Genomic DNA, 25,426 nt, shown 5'->3' with positions numbered 1-25,426 from the left:
ATTATAATACATACATACATATATCTCTTTTTTGAATTGTTGAGGTTGGAAGCACAGGATAAAGCATTGTATTAAATCAATGTAATTTTTTACTTAACGTTCCTTAGGTACGACGACGCATGTCTTTTACTACATATAAAATCCTAAAATTCGCAGTTTTTGCTCTAGCCTAATATGTATATATGTATATGTATATATGTATATATGTATAAGTTGGAATCCCATACGTTCTAGCCAGCATTGCCCGAGAAAGCCGAGCATTAGCCCAAATTTGGGGGCTTTATATTAAATCATTGTTTTCTACAACTATAAACAAACTTATAATGAAAATACTCAACTATGAAATAATACTTAAAATCTATTTATGTATATGTGTTATCAACGTCCTTTACTTTTGTTTCTCTCACGACAATTGTAACGTGCAATGTTGAAATGCTTAGTCCCCAGAGAATTGCCGTGCTGCCATTTTATTCGATTGCTTTGAATCACATGCCTGCACTTTAAGATGGGTCAATTAAGCAATTACGTATGTACATATGTATATTCCGTGGAGTGGTTTCGTTTTAAAATAATTACGATTACATGTAATTATCATTAAAAATATTTTTAAATTAAAATTATGGAATAGATATTTATGCTTTAAGTGTGAATGCGTTTATATTCATATTTATGCTTTTAATGTGTATTTTCAGCTTGAGGATTTGTACACAGCGTAACAGAATTTTTGATGTATAGTATTCCAGTCGATATGAAAGCTTTTTTCTCCTACAGATACTTCAACTTGACAAGTTATCAAATTTAACGAGACGATATTTTTATCGAAACTATCGTCCTATTTCACTTATTTTCTTTGCGGTAATTAGTCTTCGTTATATCAAAACCATTGGACCAAAATATTTTTGATCGAAACCTTTTTACAAATAAGCTGTCGAAATTATTATCTGGAAAAATCTTGTTTTTCCAAAGATGTTTTCATGCGAAATACATCGGAAGCTCGTGTGATAAAAATAGAATGTGATAATTATTGCGTATTTGTCACACTATTTAACTTACCTTACATTAACAGTTTTTTTTTGCGATTTTCTTAAAACAAAGGACGAAAATACGAGACGATTTTATGATCATAAAAGGTATATATGTATGTAGGTATTATTAATTTAAGCCGTTATTTATTCGTCTAATGTTTTCCGCATTGTAATAAATTACAAACATTAGTTAGTTCTTTATATTGAAATATAAATATTTAATTTATGAATTTTAATCATGGAATTTCCCAGAACAGACCCTTAAAAATGTTTCGTCCCAATTTTGAGAATTTCATAATTGAATTAGAAATTGAATGTAAGAATTTCATTTTAAATAGTCACATGTTAGAAATGCATGACTGTCAAAATATGTACACGGTTTGTAAATCGGTATTAACTATTATAATAACAACAATAAAAATTCATTCATTTAAAGGTGCTGGGCATTTCCCGGCTTCTTTAGATGAATAATTTAAATGAGACTCAAATTTTCATTTTAGTCTTCTACCCAAAAAAGTTGATTTTCCAATCGATAACTGTCAAAATACATACGTATGTTGGGCAATTAGGCCATGTATTTGAGGAATGTAAGAAGGTCACAAAATAAAATTAGATATTGAACCGTAAAAACACATTCACATACACCATTATTGCAGCATTATGAAATATTAATTGACAAAATTTTCGATGCAAATTGAAAAAAATATCAAGAAGATTAAAATAATTTAAAAGGTCAAAATAAAATAATGAAATATTGTTTAAAAAAAAAATACTACTTTTGGCTTACGAATTCTAAATAAAACATTATCAGCTCTAATTTAGTACATAAAGAATACAAATATAATTTTTCAGCTTGATACGTCCAGGGGTGTGGACAGAATAGTGAGCAAAACATTTTTGACCTTTCTAAGAGGAAAAAATCCCACTTCCGGTTCATTAAATTTAGTAATTTTTTTTTATTTTCATCACTTTGATACAAGAATTATACTTGAATTTTGTCGTGAAGAACACGCATGTTTAAGGGGTTGAAAAAAATAGTGGAAGAAAAATCGAACCACTTCCGGTAAACTGCCACTTCCAGTTGAGGTATGCTTATCAAATTTTATACATAACTTGGTATTACGATTAAACTTTTAGATACGAAATTTCAGTTCATTAAATCAAAAGGTTTCTGAGAAAAACATAAAAAACCTAAATTCTCTAGAATAAAAGTACTACTTACGGTTCAGATAAAAATATTAGGTTATAAAATTTATAATTTCTATTACATGTAAAAAAATTCAGTCTGATTCAGTTAACGGTTTGGGAGATAATTGAATTCAAAAACTTAAAAAAGAGGACACCTATAAGGAGAGTTACCATTTCCGGTCAACTTAAAAATTTGAAAAAAATTTACCTCGTATCAATAAGAATTTTAGTAACCGATACTAAGTTTCAGTTCGATAGATCTAACGGTGTTAAAAATCCTCAAAATACACAGACACACAGACACACAATTTTTCTAGATCATGAAAACGTGATCAGTAATCGATTCTGAGTTCGAATCAGTCAAAATCTCGAGTTCGAATTTTCGCATGATCACAAAACTTCATCTATTGTTACTACGTACATAGATAAAATAAAAAAGCTTTTAAAATAGGACAATCCTGAGGGGAGTACCACTACAGACGAAAATTTTAAAATCATGAAATTATGTATAATTAATTGATTAGTATATTATTTTCGTTATGTATTAATTTATGTTTAATGGTTATTTTGTTTTTTTTTTTGTTTTATATTTTTTGACCATTGTGGCGCTTTAGGAATTCCTGTTATGCCACAATGGTCTGTTTAGAATAAAATAAATAAATAAATGATCGGTGATCGATTCCAAGTTCAAAGCATTCGAGCTAGAATTTTCTCATGATAACAAAACTTTATATATTGTTACTACATATTTACATATCTATGTATGTACATAAACATGCATAGATAAAGTAAAAATGTGTTTTTTGAGTAGCCTTCGTTAGAACGTAGTACCCATATGGACCTCTGATAAAAGCGTTGGAAAGAGGTGGTGGCGCAACCTCCAATGGGTTAAACCTGCTTTAGAAGCAGATTTTATAATCGCGACGACTTTAATTGCACCTCTAAACAAAATTTATAAAAGATGATTCCAAATAATATTCATACATATTTAATCTTATAATGTCTCTCTTTAAAAACTTAGAACTTTTTTATTATTATAATTGATTGATGCTTACATATTTGTTCAATAATTATAGCATCAAGATCGATAAAGAGTATTCGCGTTTATTAAAAAAATACTGCATATTATATATGTACTATATAAAGGAACAGCATCACTGGTGTTTGAATCTGTAATTCAAAACAGAGTCTGGTATTTTCAGGAATTGTCAAGAAGTCAAAACTTATTATTTTTTCAGTATCGATAAAAAAAACTAGGAAATCTTAAATTTAATAAACTCCACTAGACTAACTGTGCAAATTTCAGCTCAATCTATTGAGTAGCTTCAGAGACAGTAACATCCAAATCGACATGTAATGGGAGGCACCACTTCCGATCGATTAAAAATTTTGGAAAAATTCGCAACGTAATAATAAATAGATTACTAAACCAGTACCAAGTTTCAATATGATATTGTGCTCGCATTACGTACATACATATGTACATATGAGCCGTTATAATTTTAACACACTTTTTAAAACGTGATCAGGGATTGTTAATATTGGGTGAATTTTCTCACGATCACAAAAATCGATTTTCCTTTACAATATGAATGTATGATTTATGAAATGATTCCTTATTAATCACACATGCAGAATTCTCAAATCAAGTCCTACGCATGTGTTTAGTTCTACCTACGTACGTACACGTATGTGTATGTACGTTTCTAATGAGAATTGGGCTCATTAAGTTACCTGCGTCTACGTATGGTCAGTGTTGCTCTGGCAGCCGCGGACAAATAACGTGCAACTCTCGTCTGTCTGCTCGGTTTCCTAGTATTTCGACAATTATTTATTTAATTATTATCATATGATATCATAAATACGGTACCGTGATAATTATTAGCCACGATTTTAATTTGTCCGAAAAGTTTCGCAGTATTTCTCCGCCTGAAACATGGAGAAATTGGAACTAACGAACGGGAAAGAAGTCGAGGTCTGTCAAACTATTTAATATCTACATATATATTATATAAATATGATAATTGTGTCATTAATTATTTTATAAAAAAAATAGAAAAAAAAATAAACATATTTATGTACATAAATGAGAATTGCGAATGTAAAGAGTGGATGCGTTTTCAAAAGCTTCAACTGTGACAGGTGGGATGGGGGTGGGTGGTATCAATTGTTAACCAGAATATGTCCATATGTGCAATTAAAACAATAGACACGTTTCGGTATTGTTTTCGATTCTGGATTGTATCAGTTTGCGATTTCAATTTTCAGAACTGTTACCCAAATTGTTATATAGGTATGCATACACATTTTCAGTACATTTCAAACACGATAGATAGATGAATCGTGTGGCTTTCAATTTTTTGCGAAAGTTATGCCAAATTCGAAAGTGACAGGTGGGTTTTGCTTCAAACAACATTTAGTATTCGTCCATCACTAACAAACATGTACACATACATATAACACATTGTTGCGTCGACTTTGCCTGGCATTTTGTTGTTTATTTTTGTCGAGTTCTCTTTTCTATATGCGATAGTTGAAATGTATGTACATATATTTATGATTCAAAGCGGTTTTTGCATCCGATGACAGCCTTGAAAGCGATTGAAAAATATGCATCTTTTTATTGTATATTTATACATACATATGTATCTATTATTTTATATGCCAATGCTACAATTATAATATTATATTATCATCTGCACACGATAGATCATTTTTGCTTAGTGCGACTTTTGTCATTATTATTATTGCGATCATGAATTTGATAAAAAAACATCGTATTATATTTGTTATTTTGCATATACAATACGCAATACATGTAACTGGGACATTTCAGTATTGTGCAAAATTCTACATATGTAAAATATCGTTTATTTTATTTTCAAATTGGGTCATTTTGTGACATTACAGATATCCTCAATTCATCTATGACTGGTTATGTAATCAATTCAGATGTACTCTATGCGTATATAAAATGTATAATTATTGAAATAATAAGTTTAAAACGGGTAGAGTTGAATATTTATTATGTGCCAATTTTGTACTGAGAATGTTTTTATAACTATTACCGAAGACAGTTCAATCGCAATCTCTGAAAATATGTTTGTATTTAATTTTAGATGTTGTTAAGTTATAAATGAAAATTTGGCAAAGCTTTGGTTTGATCTTATGCTATTGAAATTTTGGAATTCGGAAATTTCGAGTTCTATAACCTTGATATTTCGACTTTTATAATGATATATATGAACATAAAAAGCGGAAGAGGAAACAACAAGTTGTCGCAATCCGAGACCCGGTGACCGCATAGTTGACACAATTATCCGTAAGCGCGAATTTATCATTTGTTCAACTCGATAATGAGCTTACGTCTTCGTTCTTACAAATTCGTTCGCCTACGTGATTGCAAAACAGCAGAGCTTTTGAAGGACTCAATACAAGGGATGTTATTAAGTGTCGACTTGCGGGAAAACAAATGTATTATATTTCTAAACGGCTCAAACGAGGAAAACGTTTGTCAGTGAATTAATAGCTAAGGAAACAACTGCGGAAAACCGGATAGGAAATCATCCATTTTCGAAGGAAAACCGAACGAAAGTCGTAATGAACGTGTCACGAATTCATTGAATTCCCTTCAACAATAACATAAGGAAACGTAATGCAGAAAATATAATACCTGACGTATTACTTTTCGAAATATTTAATAATCTACTATATAAAAAGGGAGATGCATGTTTGTATGTGTCAATGGAATATTTCACGCATCTGAATGTTTTGTCATTCATTATCATATAATATAACATATCGTCAAACAAGGAGAGAATCGAATTTTGGTTGTTTTATATGCAATATTCAAATATGTATTGAAAATATTTATATATGTATGTATTTGTTGTTTTTATTTCAAATTTAGACCATGGCTTTATAAATGTACAGTTTTCACTTTTTCTTCTTCTACATTTTAACAAACTCAGGAAAATCTGACAATTCAGTCAATGAACAAATTCTGAACATTATAAAATAAACAAATTATAAATTAACCATGGATATCAAATAATACCATGGATATCAAATAAAACAATCTGTGCCATAAATAATTTTTACCTTAAAATAGAAGATTAAAATTTGCGTGCGTCTAGATAGGTATGTCCAGTTTTTGAAACGACTTAATATACACAAAAAATCAATTAGAAGCAAACATAATTTTTGTATCGAGCAAAAATAATCTATATATGTAATTTTGTCAATTTTTAGAGAACTGATAGATTATTTATGTATTGTATTGCCGAATTTTCCGGCGCCGCTCGAATAGGTGAAAACTTACAATCTGCCAAAGTACCATGAAGTTGCTCATCAAATTTAGTTGTATTAAATTGAAAATTGTAGATTTACACAGCATTTTCATATTACATATAACGAGCTGGCTTATCTTGGCCGGGTGAAAGTTGAAGAAAGCACCCTTCAAAGAGCTTCAGCCCCTTCCAAAACTCGTATATTGTCATATATCTAAGTTAGGGTACCAAATTCGGTCGTCCAAAGATGAAAACTATGTATTATATGAAAAATTCATACATATGTACATATACGATCATGTTTACATAAAAACATACATATGTACATTTACTTAATAAGTTTGGGTTGAAATATGTTCACTGTTTGTACGAGTATGTACATATATGTAGGTATGTGGTAATACGTTTATATCTTTAAATTTCAATAAAAGGAATGTAATTGAAACATTTATATATGTACATTTATTTCTTCGCAACTAATGATTCAGTATTGCTATTACGTATGTATTTAATAAACTACACTGAAAACTGCAGTACTACTAGTGAATACGAATAATTATCTAGTCCGAAGGCTGTTGAGATAATACCTTGCAATTGAACTCCTCGCTTTAAACAAAAGTTTCCTCAATTTTAACTATAGCAATTTACACCGAATATTTGCTCGCATTACATAAATACATGCATACATCTACTTCACTACCAATGTATAGGCTTAATGGCAATTGAGTCACATTACCTAAACTTTAACAAGTTTGACTCGAATGAAAAAGTGTCGAGGAAATATTCCATAAATTTGGACAATTTTCCTTTAACATAGTTATTACCTTAATTCATATATGTATGTATCTATGTATATCGTTGACGATTTCCAACGCTGCTATTTTCCGCATTAACCAATTTCGCGACGACTGAATACGAGTTCACTGCGTATTTGTATAAAATTGTATCAAATTTTGTGTTGTGTATGTTAAAACTTATTTTAAAATATTCGTGAGCATTTTTAAGAGCGGGGTCAAACTTTTTTTCACCTTGCAGATTCAATTTGGTTTTCAATGACATTGACGTCCAACCGGTAGAGCGTATAAATGCACGGCCAAATTTGTTTATATACCTTCGAAAATCACAACACATTCGATAATAAAAGTTGAAACGCAAGCATTTAAAGTTTCCAAATCATTCGTCCATTGGAAAATTGGTGAAAATCTTCGCCTTGAATCAATAACAATCATTATAATAATGGCACGGCCACCCACGTGTTGAATTACGCAATTGATTTTGGGCATTAAATTTGATTTATACACGTGTAAATTGTAGTTGTATTGATAATAAAGAATGGAAACGTAACTTTATGTAGATTGAAAAATATAATATGTAAAAAATAGTAATAAAAATTTATATTTTACCCATAAACTGAATTCCACTGTATGAATTTTATATACAATATTTAATTTTTTTTAATCGTTAGCAATATCGACAAGTTTATGTAAGAATATACATATTTTATATATATACATACATATTTTAATGGGGAACGGATGGACCCACTAGAGAAGTACCTTAACAAGTATTGTTATATTTTTCATCGGCTTATATCGATTTTCTACCTACCCTTGGTTTTATTTTAATTATAAGTATGAGTATATTTTATTTTTATTATAAGTATATGTATGAGCCTTTATATTATATAATATTTGAGAATGGCGGAAGTCTAATTTTCAATTTAAAAAAAACACTTCAAACATTTTTGTTTGACTTAATTCACAAATTGTTATCACTTCTTTTAATTTGATATATCCAGAGTCTCGGAAAAACAGAATAAACGTATTATATGCCACCGGTATTTTAAAATATTGTTAACTTAAATTGAATTAATTATTTAATAACTTATTTCTTAAGAAAAGTGAACTTATGCCACTTTCAAATATAACCGCTCATTTGTGGATAGGTATGTTTACATAATTGTTTTTTATACAAATTAGCTATTGAGCTACTTCTTAAGTGAATAAATAAATAAATAAATTAGTTTTCTGTGTGTGGGATCCTCGTGTGAGCAATACTTTTATGCACAAATTTCGTGTGGGAAATCGTTTCGTGGGGTGTAATCATCCAAGATCCCGTTATATCGTATGTAAAAAATTTCATTACGAGATTCTTCTTATAGCAGCAAATTTAATGTATGTATAATATATAATATAATAGATTTCTCATGATGACTTTAAAAATTATTCATATAATGAAACAAATTTATGTGACCCATGTACATACATATGTATGTATGTATATGTCCATCAAGTTGCTTTAAGAAGAACCTCGAAATAAAATTTTTACACAAAAGATGCAAGCTACTTTCATATTATTTAAAATCTTATAAAACATGTGTAATGTATTGGTATTGGTATTGGTCTTATATAGTGTTTTTGTTGACATCTACATATGTATAAAGCATGCTATATTGTGAAGTACGTGTGTATGTACATACTTGTTTAAATTAGTCGGAATAGTAATAATATATCGAAAATTTTTATCCTCGTCCAATTTAGACTAACAGATCCGTAAAATAGAAATTTTTACTTTCACCGATTATCGCCTCTCGCAATTTTTTATCACTGTGGATTGGTTAATTTTTACTATTCGCATTCGTTTTGTAATAATTGCACATCGAAATATCATATATAATACATATACATAAAGAATGGATTTTAATGAATGAACTCTAAAAACCAGTCATAGCCTCACGGCAACATTTTTTTTTTTAATCAAACATTTTTTCCTTGTATGGATGTTTATGCTTTTTGATTGAATTTTCCTTGTCTCACTTAGAATGTTGCCATCTGTTTATAAACCGGGTTTCACAATATATATTTTTTTATCTTTGTATAATACATACATACAAGAGTGTCAGACCTGATCATTACCGACCATGAGACACATACATACATACATACATAGACATATGTATGTAAAATGTACATTGAATATTTTTAGTTTAAACTGAGTTAAAATTATGTTCGCCTGACAATCAAAATTTGTCACACACAAATCTTAAAGATCGAGTATAGCTGAACCATTATTCTGTTTAAATATATTGATATATAATATGTACACACATATGTGTGTACCTACGATTACTGTCGAGTAAAATTAAGTGCGAATGTATGTATATATATATATATATATATATATATATATATATATATATATATATATATATATATATATATATATCTACATACATATGAACTATTTATCTTCATCTATCTGGTGCCAGTAGATGAAGTTTTATGATCATACGGAAATTCGAACTCGGGATTTTGATTGATTAGAACTCAGAATCGATCACTGATCACGTACGTTTTCATCACTGATAGTCACTGTTCACGTTTCAATAGAACGTGATTTTTTTTTTCAAATTTATAAATTGACCGGAAGTAGTACCTCCATTTTAGGTTTCGTCTTTTTTTTGGTTTAAATTATCTCCTAAGCCACTCGACGGATCTGATTAAAATTTTTTTACGTGTAGTAGAAATAATAAATTTTATACACTTACATTTTTACCTCAACTGGAAGTATAACTTCTACTTTGGAGGGTTTTTCTAAGATTTCATATCTAAAAATTTAAGCTTAATATCAAGTTATATATATAAAATTTAGTGAAAACCCGTCAACCGAAAGTGGCAGTTTACTTTTTTCGAATTTTCTTCTATTTTTGATCTTTACAATATAAAATTAGAATTTTTATAGTCAATATCATGATTAAAAGGAAAATATAACTAATTTCGTTAAACCGGAAATGAAACTAGAATAGAATAGTCGAAACACATCGTAATGATATGTGATAATTGAAATCCTTTTGACGTTATTCAGTTACAAAAAAAATTAACGAAACAATACAGCCAGAAGGGGATTGTTGTCTTACATAATATCAAAGACGTACAGATTTCCCAGTGTTGACGTGTGAAATGAACCTGATGTGTCGCGAATCGTCATTTGTGTGTATTATTGAACAGATTTCGTTTTCCGATATTCCTTATACAATTTATCAAATATATAAATTGGCATATGAATCTTATACACCAAAGACATGGGCTATTTAATTGATCAAAGAAAAATGTCCAAAAAGAAATCAATACCGAAATTAGATGACGTCCCATTTTAAAAACAATTTGTCAGCTTAAATACGGTAGAGAACGAAACTGGAGTGGAGTCGAGCTCTGAAAATTTCACTTAAACGAGCCAAAAAGATACTCAATTATATACGTATAATATTTCATGCTATTCACTCAAACGTATAATTGGGTGTGAATCAAATTTATCGAAACATAAACTATTATAAAACGCGTGCTGGTGCGTAATGAGCAACGATTTATTAATTACCAAATAAGGTAAAATACGTATGTTAATTTATTACGACGATGGTGTTAACGCAATAATAATTGACACATGTGAATTTTTTGGTTTGGCAAACGCACCTGTCGTTATTGACCTCGAAGATGGTTTTACATTTTAAAGTAGAAATCTCCAATCGTTCTCTTTCTAAAGAAAGATTGCGAAAATTTCAATTTACAAATCTTCGTGCGACTCTTCGTTATACAGATCACGCGCATTGAATTTAAAATCAAGCTTAAACCGCTCTCGATTCCATATACATATGTATGTATCTATGTCTATACAAGGTATTACATTTTAATCAGATTTGCAATTTTTATGTATATGACAATTTTTTAAGACTGCAATATGTACATATTATTTTATATACATATGTATGTAGGTATGTCATATTTTTTCAAGCTTACTTTTTCTTCTATTATACGTTAAACTTCGGCGTTAAAAAAAGAAAAATACCAACAACAACGAAAATGTGTAAAATAAGCAATGATTATTGAAGCACTATCTATAAAAAGTTTCTAAAAATTTAAATATATGTAAAAACATTAGTATTGGTTGAACTATTTTACTTAAATATATGTATGTATATATGTACGTCATATGAAAAAATTTTTGTAGTAAATTGATTCAGAAATTTATTATAAATGACAATGTATTTTTAAAACATTTTATCTCGCTTCAATTCGTTACCGAGACAATCAAACAAGTTTTGTCTCGTATTTTAAACATGTTTGGTTAGAAAAACAACTACATAACATATTGCTTATAAATATACATATGTACATATACTAGTTATTACTATTTAAAAAAATAAATATTTAAAATTTATTGATATTTTGATAAAATATAGAATATTACTAGAATTCGACACGCACGCACATAAAAATATATGAAAGCTTTTAAAGTGAATCGAATAATTTGCTAACAGGATAGATCGTCGTGCACTAATACCTACATACATATGTATGCATGTATGTACATATGTAAATATATGATTCAAAGTGACAAAATGTTTATGACGTGGACACATACGATGTTTAAAATCATTGGGGAAATACCCCAATGTTTTATCCTCATATTACTTTATTGTTTCTGTTTTTATTTTTTATATATTCTATTTATTTTCCGAATTATAAGTCTAAGTCCTTTCTTCTATCGCGTGAGATCTCTGAAATGTGACCCTGAACTAAATGGCTCTAATTAAATGAAGATTATTGGCATTTTCATTTAGCTTGAATTTTTTCGGTAGATTTTTCTTTTTTCTAAAGGCAGACGAGTGAACCGTTTAGTTGTCGAGGATTTTCATAGGTCACTGTTCCTTCTAGAGCTATTACTACATAAATATGTATGTAATTATATGAAGGTACATACATACATATGTACATATATACTGCCAATACTACTTCTTAACAACAATATCACAAATATAGATTTTAAAATGGTGTAAGTGAACATTTTTCATTTAATATTATATACCAACATATTATAATAATTAGAAATATTAATGAAAAGGTCGTTGAAAATAAACAAGTTGACCTTAAATATAATATATAAAAGGCTTTTGAGCTTTATTAACGGCTTATTTAATTTGTGAATTATTTAATAATAAACAGAATGCGGAACCGGATGCTTTCCTTAGAATACAATCGATTCACATCCTTACAAACTTATCCCGTTTTAATAATTTCAATCACATCGACCCTGGCAACCAGTTCTCGGAACTGAAAATCCTTGACCTACAACATAATACATACACGACAGTGATGCAACAAGCGATGTACGAATGCATCAGGATTTCCTATTTTAATTTGGCACAAGTGCATTATACGAAACTAGTGCCAAACGCGGCGTATGCCAACGTTTCCAAAATATCCGCTAAACTTAGAGCTCATTGTAAATCGCCTTTGAGTGGTCACGCGACAATAAACTGGACGACAATATAATTAATTGATCGTTTTTTGAATGTCAATAATATCGCAATGGTGAAGGTATGAACGGTAACGCCCGGGAAAAAAGGTAGTCGTTCATGACACATGGGCTATAAGGAAAAATGCTATCAATTTCCATGTCATTTCAGGGGAACTAACATGCAGAAATTTCAACAGTTGTTTTATTTAATAATGTCTACTTATACATAACATTTTATTTGTAAAAGTTTGGAAATCATAAGAGGCTTTTGATTATAAATGTTATTATTTTTCTCATAGGAAGACGTTACCAAAATCCGTGGTGGTCCTCAAACAAATTGTACTTTTGAAACAGATGAGATTTCACTTAAAAGGTTTGTAAATTTATAAATATATTATTGCATACTTTAAATTTAATAAAAAAAATATTATTTCGTTGATTTAGAGGTCCATGACCAGAAAAACATTAGGATTGAATTAAAATAGATTTGGGATTGTGTACTATTTTACATTGATAAAACTTCTTAAGTTATCAGATAAAAAAAATAATGCTTTTAACTAAAAATTAGCAAAAAATCTGTGTGAATTAAATGATAAGGATGGGATTTAATGAATGGTTATTTTGCAGTATTTTTTTCGCACTTTCATGAAGCTAATGCTTTTTCTTCGTAATTGATTTTCTTAATCGTTATCTAAAATTGGGGTCCTTGAATAGTATCATCACTAAAAAAAGGTTCCAAAGGCTACGGAAGGTTCGAGACGGTTCATTATCATACGTATGTTAAATGTAAAAACCTTTATAAATATTTATAATAAAAGTTATGTATTCAAACCGCAGTGTATCATCAACGGTGCGGAAAATGCAACTACACTATGTAGAGCTAAAAAAAATTGTGAATTTTTTAATAAATTACATAAAAAAGCTCTAATATATGTATTTAAGAAATCTCTTATGCTGTACAAAATATTTATCAGGGGGGATGGGGGTATTAACAGACTATTCACCAGTAACAGTTGATGATACGCCACTGTATCCAAATCAATACTGGTTTGGTGAGGAAAAATTTCGCATTTCGCGCGAAATGCCCAACAAATCAATTTGTAATTGAAATATTTTAAAACCTTTTCTAATATTACATAGATGGTACTATAACAATGTTAAATTTTATAATAATATAAACAATTTTAATTTCAGTTTAAGTCATCAAAATGGAAACGAAGAACACTCGGTGCAAGCTATAGTAAATATACCCGATAAGAAGAATGGAGCAAACCAGGATGACTATGATCCTTACGCTAACAGAACAATTAAGCATCCTACAACGTATTTATATATATTTTTTAATATTAATTTTAGTGACATCTATTGATTTTTTAATACAAACTAATAAATTTATTCACTAAAATTTTTGTCGGAAAAATAAATTCTTAATTAATTCTATGCAAAGCAAATTAGATTATAATTTTTTTTGAATAATATTAATATTAATTAAACACACCTATGTAGTTAAAAATACACAACAATAAGGAGACAAAGAAAAATCAAATTTATTAGAAAAGTATTAAATCACTGAAAATATTAGATCAATGCGTCTTAATTTTGAGACATTGAATTTCAAAATGTTACACAAAATATTTTGCACCTAAAGAAGTATGGAACGTTGTATGTCCGGTATAACGAGGAGAGACAGGAAACCACATGGTTGAATGGAGTGACTAATTATAATCTAGTATATAATTTCGAAAGAGACTTTGTATGTACATATGTATGTTTGTTTGTTTTTGGTTCGTAGAATCAGAGACGTTCTATATTCGAGACGAATATTCCAATAAAATAAAACTATTCAAATAAATTTAATAAAATGTTTACTATTAGATAGTTTATATTAAAAACACCGAGCGAAGCCGGGTAAAAACACGTAACTAATATAGTAGAGCGAATGAAGAGATTGAAACGAATATGTATGTGCATCGTGGGCGAAAAGCTGATAAGAAAGGTTTGGAAGAAATTTTAAATAGATGGTCGGAATAAAGAAAATGTGTGGGAATAAAAATACGTTTTACTCGGAACAGCGATGAATCCAGCAGTGGTTGGTGTATAAATGTGCAAATAATGATGATGTTTATTTTTTTACAGAAATACGGAGACCCTAATTCATTTGCTGAAAGGCAGCTTAGGCACAGGTATATTAGCCATGCCCAATGCTTTCTCACACGCTGGGTGGCTAGTCGGTATTGTAGGGACGATTTTAATCGGGCTGCTGTGTACTTACTGCATTCACGTGTTGATCAAAGCCGAATACGAGTTGTGTAAAAGACGCAGAGTCCCAAGTTTAACTTATCCTCAAGTGGCCGAAGAGGCTTTGAAGGAAGGACCGAACTGGTGCAAAGCGGTCGCACCATATGCTGGGTACTATTTTTTACCAAATTAAAATGAGACGCTTATATTTGCTGGTTATCAAAAGTCGAACTGAAATTTTTTATACGTTTCAGGCACGTGGTGAACGCTTTTCTTTTGATATACCAGATTGGTACGTGCTGCGTCTACGTGGTATTTGTGTCAGAGAATATAAAATCGGTAGTCGACCTTCATATGGGCGTGGAGACAAGTATTAAACTTTATATGACTATAATTTTACTACCCCTGATTTTCATAAATTGGGTGAGGAGTTTGAAGTATTTGGCGCCCTTCTCCTCGTTGGCTAACGCCATCACCATTGTGAGCTTTGGCATCATTCTTTACTACATCATGAGAGAAGTACCGACGTTTGAGGGAAAAGAAGCACTAGGACACGTTTCGGAATTCCCATTGTTCTTCGGAACCGTTTTGTTCGCTCTGGAAGCCATTGGAGTTGTAAGTTAATATATGTATGTACATTAAAAGCTTAGAGAATTTCAGGATTAGATAGTGTTTTTAAACACGCGTTCGTGTAATCTAGATGAATAAGTAATTGTCGAAAATTATCGGATTACGAATGACCACCAGTCTTGATTCTGATACACATGTTAATTCCATTTACGTAATTTACACCAGTGACGTGCCGTGGAAATCTAACCTATTTGTCGCACAGCCTTCCTTACGTGTGTGCAAACAGGATACAAAGGGACTAGGTGACGTCATACCGAGTCCCTTTAAGGGTATCCTTGTATAACAGGTATGTATGTAGATTTCCACGGCACGCCACTGGTACATATGTGCATACATTGTATTATAAATTAATGTTTCTCAATGTAAAGTTTATATTACATATGTACATGCGGAGGTGTGCTACTAAGTTGTCAAAAGCCGGTTCGTTTTAAAAAAAAATTCAAGGTATCGTTGGCGAAAATTATATAATTTCCCTTAGGGTGGCCGCTATAGACGTCATGCGTAAATTTCTAGTAGCGATAATGGCGTGACTTTGTGTAAACAAAATATTTCAGGTGTCAATGGACATTGTTGGTCACTTGAATAAATATTACAATACATATTTATGGTCTAAAACTCGATTTGTAAATTTACTAAAAAAGTACCACGAAATTTCCCGCAGAAAAAAAGAAATAAAATATGCTTACAGGTAAATTATCTCCGTGAGTTAAATTGAATCTGTTACCTTCACTGCAACCTAAAAAGTATTTTAATTAAAATTATCATTCAGGAATTTTTAAATAATGTTGCATAGTAATATAAAATATCGCGAAAATTCACCATTTAAATGTCTCCATAGCAGTAGTTTAAGCGTCTTTGCCATTCATCTTCTTCAAGTATACATTTAAAAATATTGCACATAATTTAACAAACACTGATATTTATTTTTACAATGCCAATTTAAATTATTTAATAATTCTTAAAATTTGAATTTTCTTTATAAAAAAAAAACAAAAGAATTTATTTTCACACGCCAAAAAAAATTACAACACAATTAAATAATTAGAACTATCATGAAAGGCACGCACTGAAATCACTTTATATCACAATATGAAGCTGATATTCTCTAAAAACCGGTACGAATGGTGATTTATATAAACAAAATACGCGGTTGCGAATTCGCGGATGAAAATTTTCATTCAAACTAGAATTGCGATTACTTTTTAATGACTATTTTCAATTTCATTTGCGAACGAAATCATTGTATTGGCTGATCTGTTTTGATAATTGAAACATTAAATACTCGCGTAATTTTTTTGCCCTGTGCGAGGCTTGCCCGTTATTCGTCGACTGAAATTGAATAAAAATAAACAACTGAATTTAAACTTATTAAGTTCAAATGCGCGTATTATAATAAACGTAAGTATATGTACGTTTACCCATTTATGTGCACCTGAGGTATTATTTTTTTCAACGCATTTATAATATTTCATTGACTTTAATATTGTGACAATCTGAAATTTTTGAAAGCTCCAATTTTACAAATTTTGTCACCAAAACCGCCTCACCAATTTTCTAAAATCGGCTTCAGCACACACTTATATCTCCACACCCCAAATTTTCTTTCCAACTAAACAAATTACATACTATACAAACGAATAATGATAATCCGGTATCTACAGTTAAAAACTTGCCTTACTGTGCAAAAAAATCCGCTTGCCACTGTGCTGACGCCAATCATCCAGTTAAAAATGTGTGTTTTTAGTTAACATAATGCAAAATCTGCCAAGTTAATTGTTGTATTTAGCTATAAAAATCATTTTATCATGTATGAAACGTCAAATAATATAAAATTAGTGCAAGGAATGAATAAAAAATAATGACTGAACCAGAGCTGTCATTCCAAGGCGGATATCATTATCACAGTTGAGCACAGCGTACTGAACTCTCCCCCTCTCTCACATATGTGAGGCACGTGTACAAAGAGCTTCCGGTGAAAATAATTATTTCTGTTGATATTGATCATTCATTCGTAATGACATAAATGTCTTAAATTTGTAATCATATACATAGGTTTTGATAATAAAATCATAAAATATGAAGACGCTGCGCGGCGTTTAGTATATTTGGAGGTATAAAATAAAATATAAGTCCTGGCCATTCGCTATCCAACACAGTGTGGCAAGTGTTAAATAAAGCCTCTTTCTGCTAAATAAAACTTGTATGTAAATTTCAAAGCACAATTTTTTTTTATATCAATTCGTTTTTGTTCAAAACAATGATAGCGAATAAATAAATAAAAAATTAAGATTTATTTCTAAGAATCTATCCTTTTTATTTCTTGTGGGAGATGACATCATTAAAATGTTCTAAAATTGTTTCGAATATGACTAGGATACCTCACATTTTTCTATACACGATGTTGTTTTACTTTTTGGTTACACTCCAAACTATCCACAAGTTATTTTGCAACAAACCATTGTATTAATTTCGTGCATATATTTAGTTCATTACAACGCTATTTAATCCTGAATGAATAATTACAAACCATAGCGATGCTTTAATGAATATATTCAAATCATATTCAGCACTCGTCGGAGAGGAGATCTCATTTGCTCAATATCACACATTGAAATTTTTAGATGTTACCCTTGGAGAATGAAATGAAGACTCCACAAGCTTTTGGAGGTACCACTGGAGTTCTCAACAGGGGAATGGTCACTATTGTCATCTTGTACGTCCTCATCGGATTTCTTGGCTATCTTCAATACGGAGACAAGTCCGCCGGGAGTGTCACTTTGAATCTACCTAGCAACACCGAAGTGTAAGTTTGACCAATTTGCTCCTCAAAATACATATGTATGTATACATCTACATAAGTTTGACCAATTTAGATAAATTTGCATACATGTTTCAGATTGGCCCAGGTCGTGCAGTGCACGCTAGCTTTTGCAATCTTTATCACTCATGCCATCGCGTGCTACGTGGCCATTGACATTGCCTGGAACGCTTACATCAAGAACAAACTGCCTGGAAGAAAGCATTTGTTTATTTATGAGTACGTCGTCAGAACTGTCATAGTCATTTTGACATGTAAGTGGTAACACAAAATCAATTTAGTCCAATAACATATTTACAAAATGCGGCAGATGTACGCATGTTAAATCAAAAGTACGTTGTGTCTTTCAAGTAATGCTATACTATATGTATTATTTTTATTTTAATTTTCAGATTTGTTAGCCGTGGCTGTTCCTGCACTCGATCTCTTCATATCGCTCTTCGGTGCACTCTGCCTCTCAGCTCTCGGTTTGGCTATACCTGCTTTGATCCAAACTTGCGTATGGTGGAACTATATTACCCGCAATGAAAAAATTCTCATGTCAATCAAAAATACAATTGTGGGTGTTTTCGGAATTGTTGGTTTAGTAGTTGGAACTTACACGAGCCTCAAAGCCATCATACATGAATTTTCTTAAATCGACAGATAGAATTCGTCTAAGCATTCCTTTAGTTTTAAATGAAGAAAATGACAGTCAATGTAAGATTTATTTAATTTTTTTAAAATTAAAGTTAATTTCATTAGAAATAATTTCATCAAAAAGAGTTTGTGTTTTCATACAATTTTGTTAATGCAATATCATACATTACAATATTATAATAGACTCTTTATAAGTTGTACGATTTTAGTCGATCGACTCAAAATAGGCAATAGCATGTATTCGAAGACTGCTAAAATAGTTACATAAAAATAATTAAAAACTAGTTTTAATTATGTGTTTAAAATTCAAACGACATACTGTTACCAGGGAATGATTACATTTTTAAAATGCCCTTTTTTTTCAATCGAGCATTGTTCAAAAATGCATGCTTCTCGATTTTACTATTTTATTTGCGTTTTTAAATTATACTTATTGTATTATCTGTAGATTATATGTAGGAAATTATCGTGTATGCTATGTAAATCTATAATTAATATAGAAATATTTGAACATCCAGAATTTCTTTGCATTTGTTTTTCTTTTCATGCGGTTCTCACTTTTCGCCTGATCCAAGGTAAATTACCCTAACGATGAGTCAAAAATATACGTAATATAATTTAACACGATAAATACGTATCTTAAATTTCACTTAATTCAATTCCAAGTTTTATATTTTTTAACTTAATTAAAATTTAAAATAAATATTTAATTACAATTGCATTTAATTGCCCCCCTTTTGATACTTTGTACTTTGTAACACACCACTCTATAAAGTTTAGTAGTGGAATTTGCTAAAAATTATTAATATCATTACAATTTATCAAACACGAAAGCAAAAATCTTGTAGATAAATTTTTCTATTTTTGAACTATTAAAGGTTTGAACTTGGGTCTTCGTACTCTTTCTTAACTGTGCATACCATTGTTTGGAAAAACCTGCAACAAAAAAACTACCGGAACGGAAACTAATCAATCTTTACTAAGTACACATATGTAAATTCGAATTTGTCAATAGTTTTGTTGGCTTCCTGTCGTTTAAGAGATATAAACAATTAAAAAATGTGCGATTTTTACAAATTTTTGGCTTTTGCAGTCTTCAAAATCTAGTATTGCTATGCTAAAAGTGAGTATTGGAATAAATATTCAGATGTTTTTTTGTTTAATTTATTTAATATTAAATATTAAATAAATTATCTAGCAAATTTTAAAAATCAAAAATATTTTTTACCTTAATATTGTGAACTAATTTCGATAATTTTTCACTTTACCACGTTTATAAGGATTTTTTTTCATGTAAATATATTTGTTTTATTCAAACATACTAATTCGAGCGATAAATGATTTTAAATTGAGTTAAAAAATAGTGGAAAAATGGATAGTGGAAATGCGAGATGAAGAATGGAGAGCGCCTAAAATCATTTACCGCTCGAATTAGTACGTTCAGATAAAATTAAAAAATATTGAGATTTTAAATCAGCCCTTTTAAACGTGGTAAGCTCAAAAATAAGGCGAAATTAATTATACGTATTTTAAAGCAATTGAAATTTACAATCGATAGAAAAAACATGTGACTATTGATTCCAATACTCACCTTTGACACAGCAATACTAGATTTTGAATTATGGACGGCAAAATCTAAAAATCTGTAACAATTGCACTTTTTTTAATACTCATATATATATATATATATATATATATATATATATATATATATATATATATATATATATATATATATATATATATATATATATATATATATATATATATATATATATATATATATATATATATATATATATATATATATATCTATAAAACGAGAGTAGGCCAATAGAAATTATTGCCAGATTCAAATTAAATGAGATAAATTTAGTAAGGATTGATTAGTTTCCACTCTGGTAAGTAAAAAACGTGATTTATTGTTGCTCAGTGCGATTATTCTTGTATAATTACTTGTAATCGAACTGCCCAACTAGTAACTTAATAATTAGGTACATAAATAATTTCTCGATCGATCTCATATTATAAATCTACTAGCAAACAAATGACTATGTATGAGCAGACCCACAATAAAATATATATTTGTTCAAATTTAAATAATTTGAATATTGCTTTAGGCATAGAGACATCTCTACTACGAAAACTTTTATTTACTTACATTTTTATAATTATTTTATTTTCTACCCATATGGGTATTAAAATAAAGTCTCTTTATATCGTACGTTTGAAAATTTCCACACGCCTTACAAATAGAACATTTTCCGACAGGCGCCTAGATGCCGCGTCAGAAAAGTGGAAAAGCGCATGCGTCACTCCCCTATTTTCCAACCCCTCCGACCCTCATACCTCCCCCGCGACTCGGCCACCTGTATAGATTTTCGCGCGTCCGTAACGCAGCGTCTCACGCAAACCTTAACCTTTCGCCAGAAAACAACAAAACGGGAAGAGGGAACGGAAGGCATGTGCTCCTCTCGCAGATGCGAAAAAGCTGAGTTTTCTGTGTATCTGTGTAAGTGGACCTTGGACATGCAGGTGCACACGTAAACAAAAAGACAGTGATGCAGTTGCAGCGACTCGTCCGGTGCACGTGAAAACCGCCTCGGCCTATTTACGGTGAGTCAAATTTTTCCGAATATTTTTTCCGACTATGGTGGTCTTGATGTTATGTAATCCATGGTCGTTTTGGGGCTAGTCAACCCATGGCGACTTATGTAACGCGGCGTGCACATTACATATGTTTAGACGGAAACTACACATTCCGAGCTGCAGTCGCCGGTCAGTTATGCAAATGTTCCACGGGTTATCAAACTGTCACTGATGATCTTTATATTGTAATCTTTATAGTACGTAAGTTCATACCTAACTTTTGAATAGTGACACACTTATTAAATGCAACGAAACCCCCATGACACACATTTAACTGTCAGTTGCTGGCTTACGTTTAATCCGGACTACGACATGTTCTTGGCTTATGGATGAATAATAACACTGATTATTTCGAAACCAAAGAAAATGAAATAATATCAATAAAATGATAAATCACTTAAACTTTTTAAGTATCACGATCACCTATTTTCTGAATATGATGTTCATATGTTTATTTTTATTTTATTTTATTTAAGGAAAACCAACAATCTTAATTTCAAAACAGAACAAATAATAAAATACATAACACAAGATCAATTATAGGTTTCCGCTGGTAGTAATTTATTTATTTATTTTATTCTAAACAGACCATTGCGGCATTACAGGAATTCCTAAAGCGCCACAATGGTCAAAAAATATAACACAAAAAAACAAAATAACAATTAATACATAACGAAAATAATATACTAATCAATTATACATTAAAAAATACATTTGAACATAAACATAAATATATCCATACATAAACATAAAAAATAGCATTTAATAATAACAGATAACGTAAAAATATCAAATAAAAAATATAGCATAAGGAATGCCTTGCACCTACACCCAGTTCCAATAAATAAGAAACAACTACAAATACAGAACATCCCTGTGAGGGGAGAATTGAAAAGCAAGCGAGAAGACAAAGGATTGGAGAATAACCTAGCATATCTCAAGACAAATCCAAGTCGACGAAAAGAAACGTCAGCGATTTTATTGATATGGTTGTGAAAAGTGAGTTGACGATCAAAAGTGATAACCAAATCGACCATAGATTCCACACGCTTCAACAAGACGGATCTAATGGAATATCCGTGGCAATAGAGCGAATGTGCACGTCCATAGCTCATAATTGCACATTTATTTAAATTAATAAACTAAACTAAAAAATACATAAAATTTCAAATTAACATAAGAAAAAACAGAGAAATTAAATTAAAAGATTATTCAAAAAAATGACTTAACTATTGCTCGCCTTGCTTGCTCATGCGTATTATCAAAAATATCAAGGTTATGCTAATCTCTCTCTCGCTAATCGAATAAAGGTTTTATTTGCTCGCCACAAAAAACAGTTTTGTCTATAATTAGAGCTCGCATGCGGAATTGCAATTGGGGCATAGGTACGCGAAGATCTGCTAGGAATTTTAAAATATAGTTAAGATACGAGTTTAGATAGAAGTACGATAGAATACGATTAATCCAGATAATATTTTCATAATATATGTAATATCTGCTATTTCTCTTCTATGCTCGAGTGGAAGAATGTGATGATTTTTACCGGTCTCCGTGACGAGCCGGAATGTTAAATTACAGAAAACGCAAATATCGGAAGGCAAAGATCGAAAATCGAAAGATCTTAAGTCGAAAGATCAAAAAAAAAAATGGTGCATGGTAAACGGTACATACTCACTTAATTTGCGCGAGCAGGATACAACAGGAACAAGGGGAACAGGCTTTTCCTCCCGTATTAATGTGCGCGCGCAGAATCTGCACATGGAAATTCCGGTCTAAATTTTAAAGAAACGATGTGATATTCATCATCATTCATCATCAATTTTTTAAGTCAATCGTTATAACTGGAACAATATTTAATAAAATATGTATGCATGTCATGCTTTAGAATTTTCATCGGAATTTCCACATTTTTCTTAGATAGGCTTTGCCATAACTATTTTATTCACATTCATCTAGTGAAGTCTGTTTGGTTTTGCAATTTTTTCAATGATTTCTTATTGTTCCTTGTAGGGATGGACTTAAAATCTGAAACGACAATAAATAAACTACCCACTCTGCCTATTTGAATATTAAAAAAAAAACATTTTGTTGACAGAGTGAGAGGGTTGTTTTAATATTTACATATACATATGTACGTGTTTTAATGAATTTTACAAATAATTGTGAAATCAAACAAATCAATGACTGAATGAATGAATGACGAAATCATTCAATTGATCTGTTTACAGATATAAACTGCGATATTGTCAACATTACAATATAGCGTATAACTATTTATATCAATATTGGTTGAACTTTTAATTATCTATCCATCAAATTAGTTTAAATTAAAGTACATCATGGCATTTTTAAGCAAACATATTTTTATATGTAATACGAAGTAACAATAGATAATATATGCGTTGCTTTAAATATAATCGATATTTACGATGTTCCAGCCATCATTACACTTCTTTTACTTCCGATATAAGCAGAATAAATTGTTTTATAAATATATAACCTATACTAAAATCTATTTAAGACTCGAATCTGAATATTTCAACTCAATCACAAAAAATTTGAATACAAGGTCTTCTTACGATCGATTGAAAACAATACAATTCATAACCGGGCCAGGGGTATTCACTCACAGTCAAATTCATTAGTAGTTTTAAGTATCAAATTCTTTTTATTTTGATTTTAAACTTATTTCATTTTGACTTTCAACGTTTTCAGAGAGACTAAGATTATCTAACAACTCAAATATTATAATTTTGAACATACTCGTGTGTAGGATTACCGGAATAATGGTCACTTACATACATATCATGTGCGACCTCGCACAATTCTTTTCGTTCATTATAAATTCAAATTTTTTAATAAAAAATTAATTCAAGCATTTGCGAGACTTACTACCCGAACAAGAGCAAGTGAAAATCTAAATACATGTTTGCAAATATGTGATAACTTGATTGAGCGTGACACGCATGGCTGATTGCGTGGCCGCATACGAAATGACCCTTTGCATGCAGATCGATCGTCGTCGATCTAGATTCTACATACATAGATAGAATTGTATGGACTTCGTTATATTGAGGTCCAAGGCTCTCTCGTTCCGGGAATCTTGGCGATTAATTGATGGTGGAGGCGCCGTGACGCTTCGGCGACGCCTGTCACTTCTTCTCATTTGAATTTAAGCAATGTTTAAAACAATTACAATCTTTACATTCAATATTTTCGACATTTATTAAATCACCATCACCGCCGTCATGATTTTCATTACATATATATATATATATATATATATATATATATATATATATATATATATATATATATATATATATATATATATATATATATATATATATATATATATATGTATGTATATATATATATATATATATATATATATATATATATATATATATATATATATATGTATATATATATACATATATATATTACTTGATAAAGGGTTTTCTGTTTTCCATTCATATGTATGTGTTCCGAGCAACACTCACTCGTCCAACGCCACACATTTTTCTTGCTCCGTCCACTCATCTCACTAATGGTCTTCCTTGCATCTATTCACAGTTTACACTCTCTTGGGTACCATTAGAGCAAGTTGTTGTCCACATATTTTCTACTCTTTTAGTTCTATTAGTTGACCATTG

General features: G+C 30.3%; 1 protein-coding gene across 1 annotated transcript; it reads left to right on the top strand.

Annotated features, from left to right (window-relative positions):
* Window positions 1-3,965: 3,965 nt before the first annotated feature.
* Window positions 3,966-19,645, top strand: LOC143921902 (proton-coupled amino acid transporter-like protein acs). The gene is made up of 8 exons (XM_077445222.1): window positions 3,966-4,188; window positions 13,096-13,169; window positions 13,991-14,119; window positions 14,933-15,205; window positions 15,289-15,649; window positions 18,286-18,467; window positions 18,561-18,736; window positions 18,875-19,645. The coding sequence occupies exons 1-8, from the start codon at window positions 4,150-4,152 to the stop codon at window positions 19,117-19,119; spliced, it is 1,479 nt and encodes a 492-aa protein (XP_077301348.1). The 5' UTR covers window positions 3,966-4,149; the 3' UTR covers window positions 19,120-19,645.
* The last annotated feature ends 5,781 nt before the right edge of the window (window positions 19,646-25,426 follow it).

This window comes from Arctopsyche grandis, chromosome 2, assembly GCF_051622035.1.
Source record: "Arctopsyche grandis isolate Sample6627 chromosome 2, ASM5162203v2, whole genome shotgun sequence".
NCBI lineage: Eukaryota > Metazoa > Arthropoda > Insecta > Trichoptera > Hydropsychidae > Arctopsyche > Arctopsyche grandis.
The sequence above is the reverse complement of the archived record's forward strand: the minus strand, read 5'-3'. Positions and strand labels throughout refer to the sequence as shown.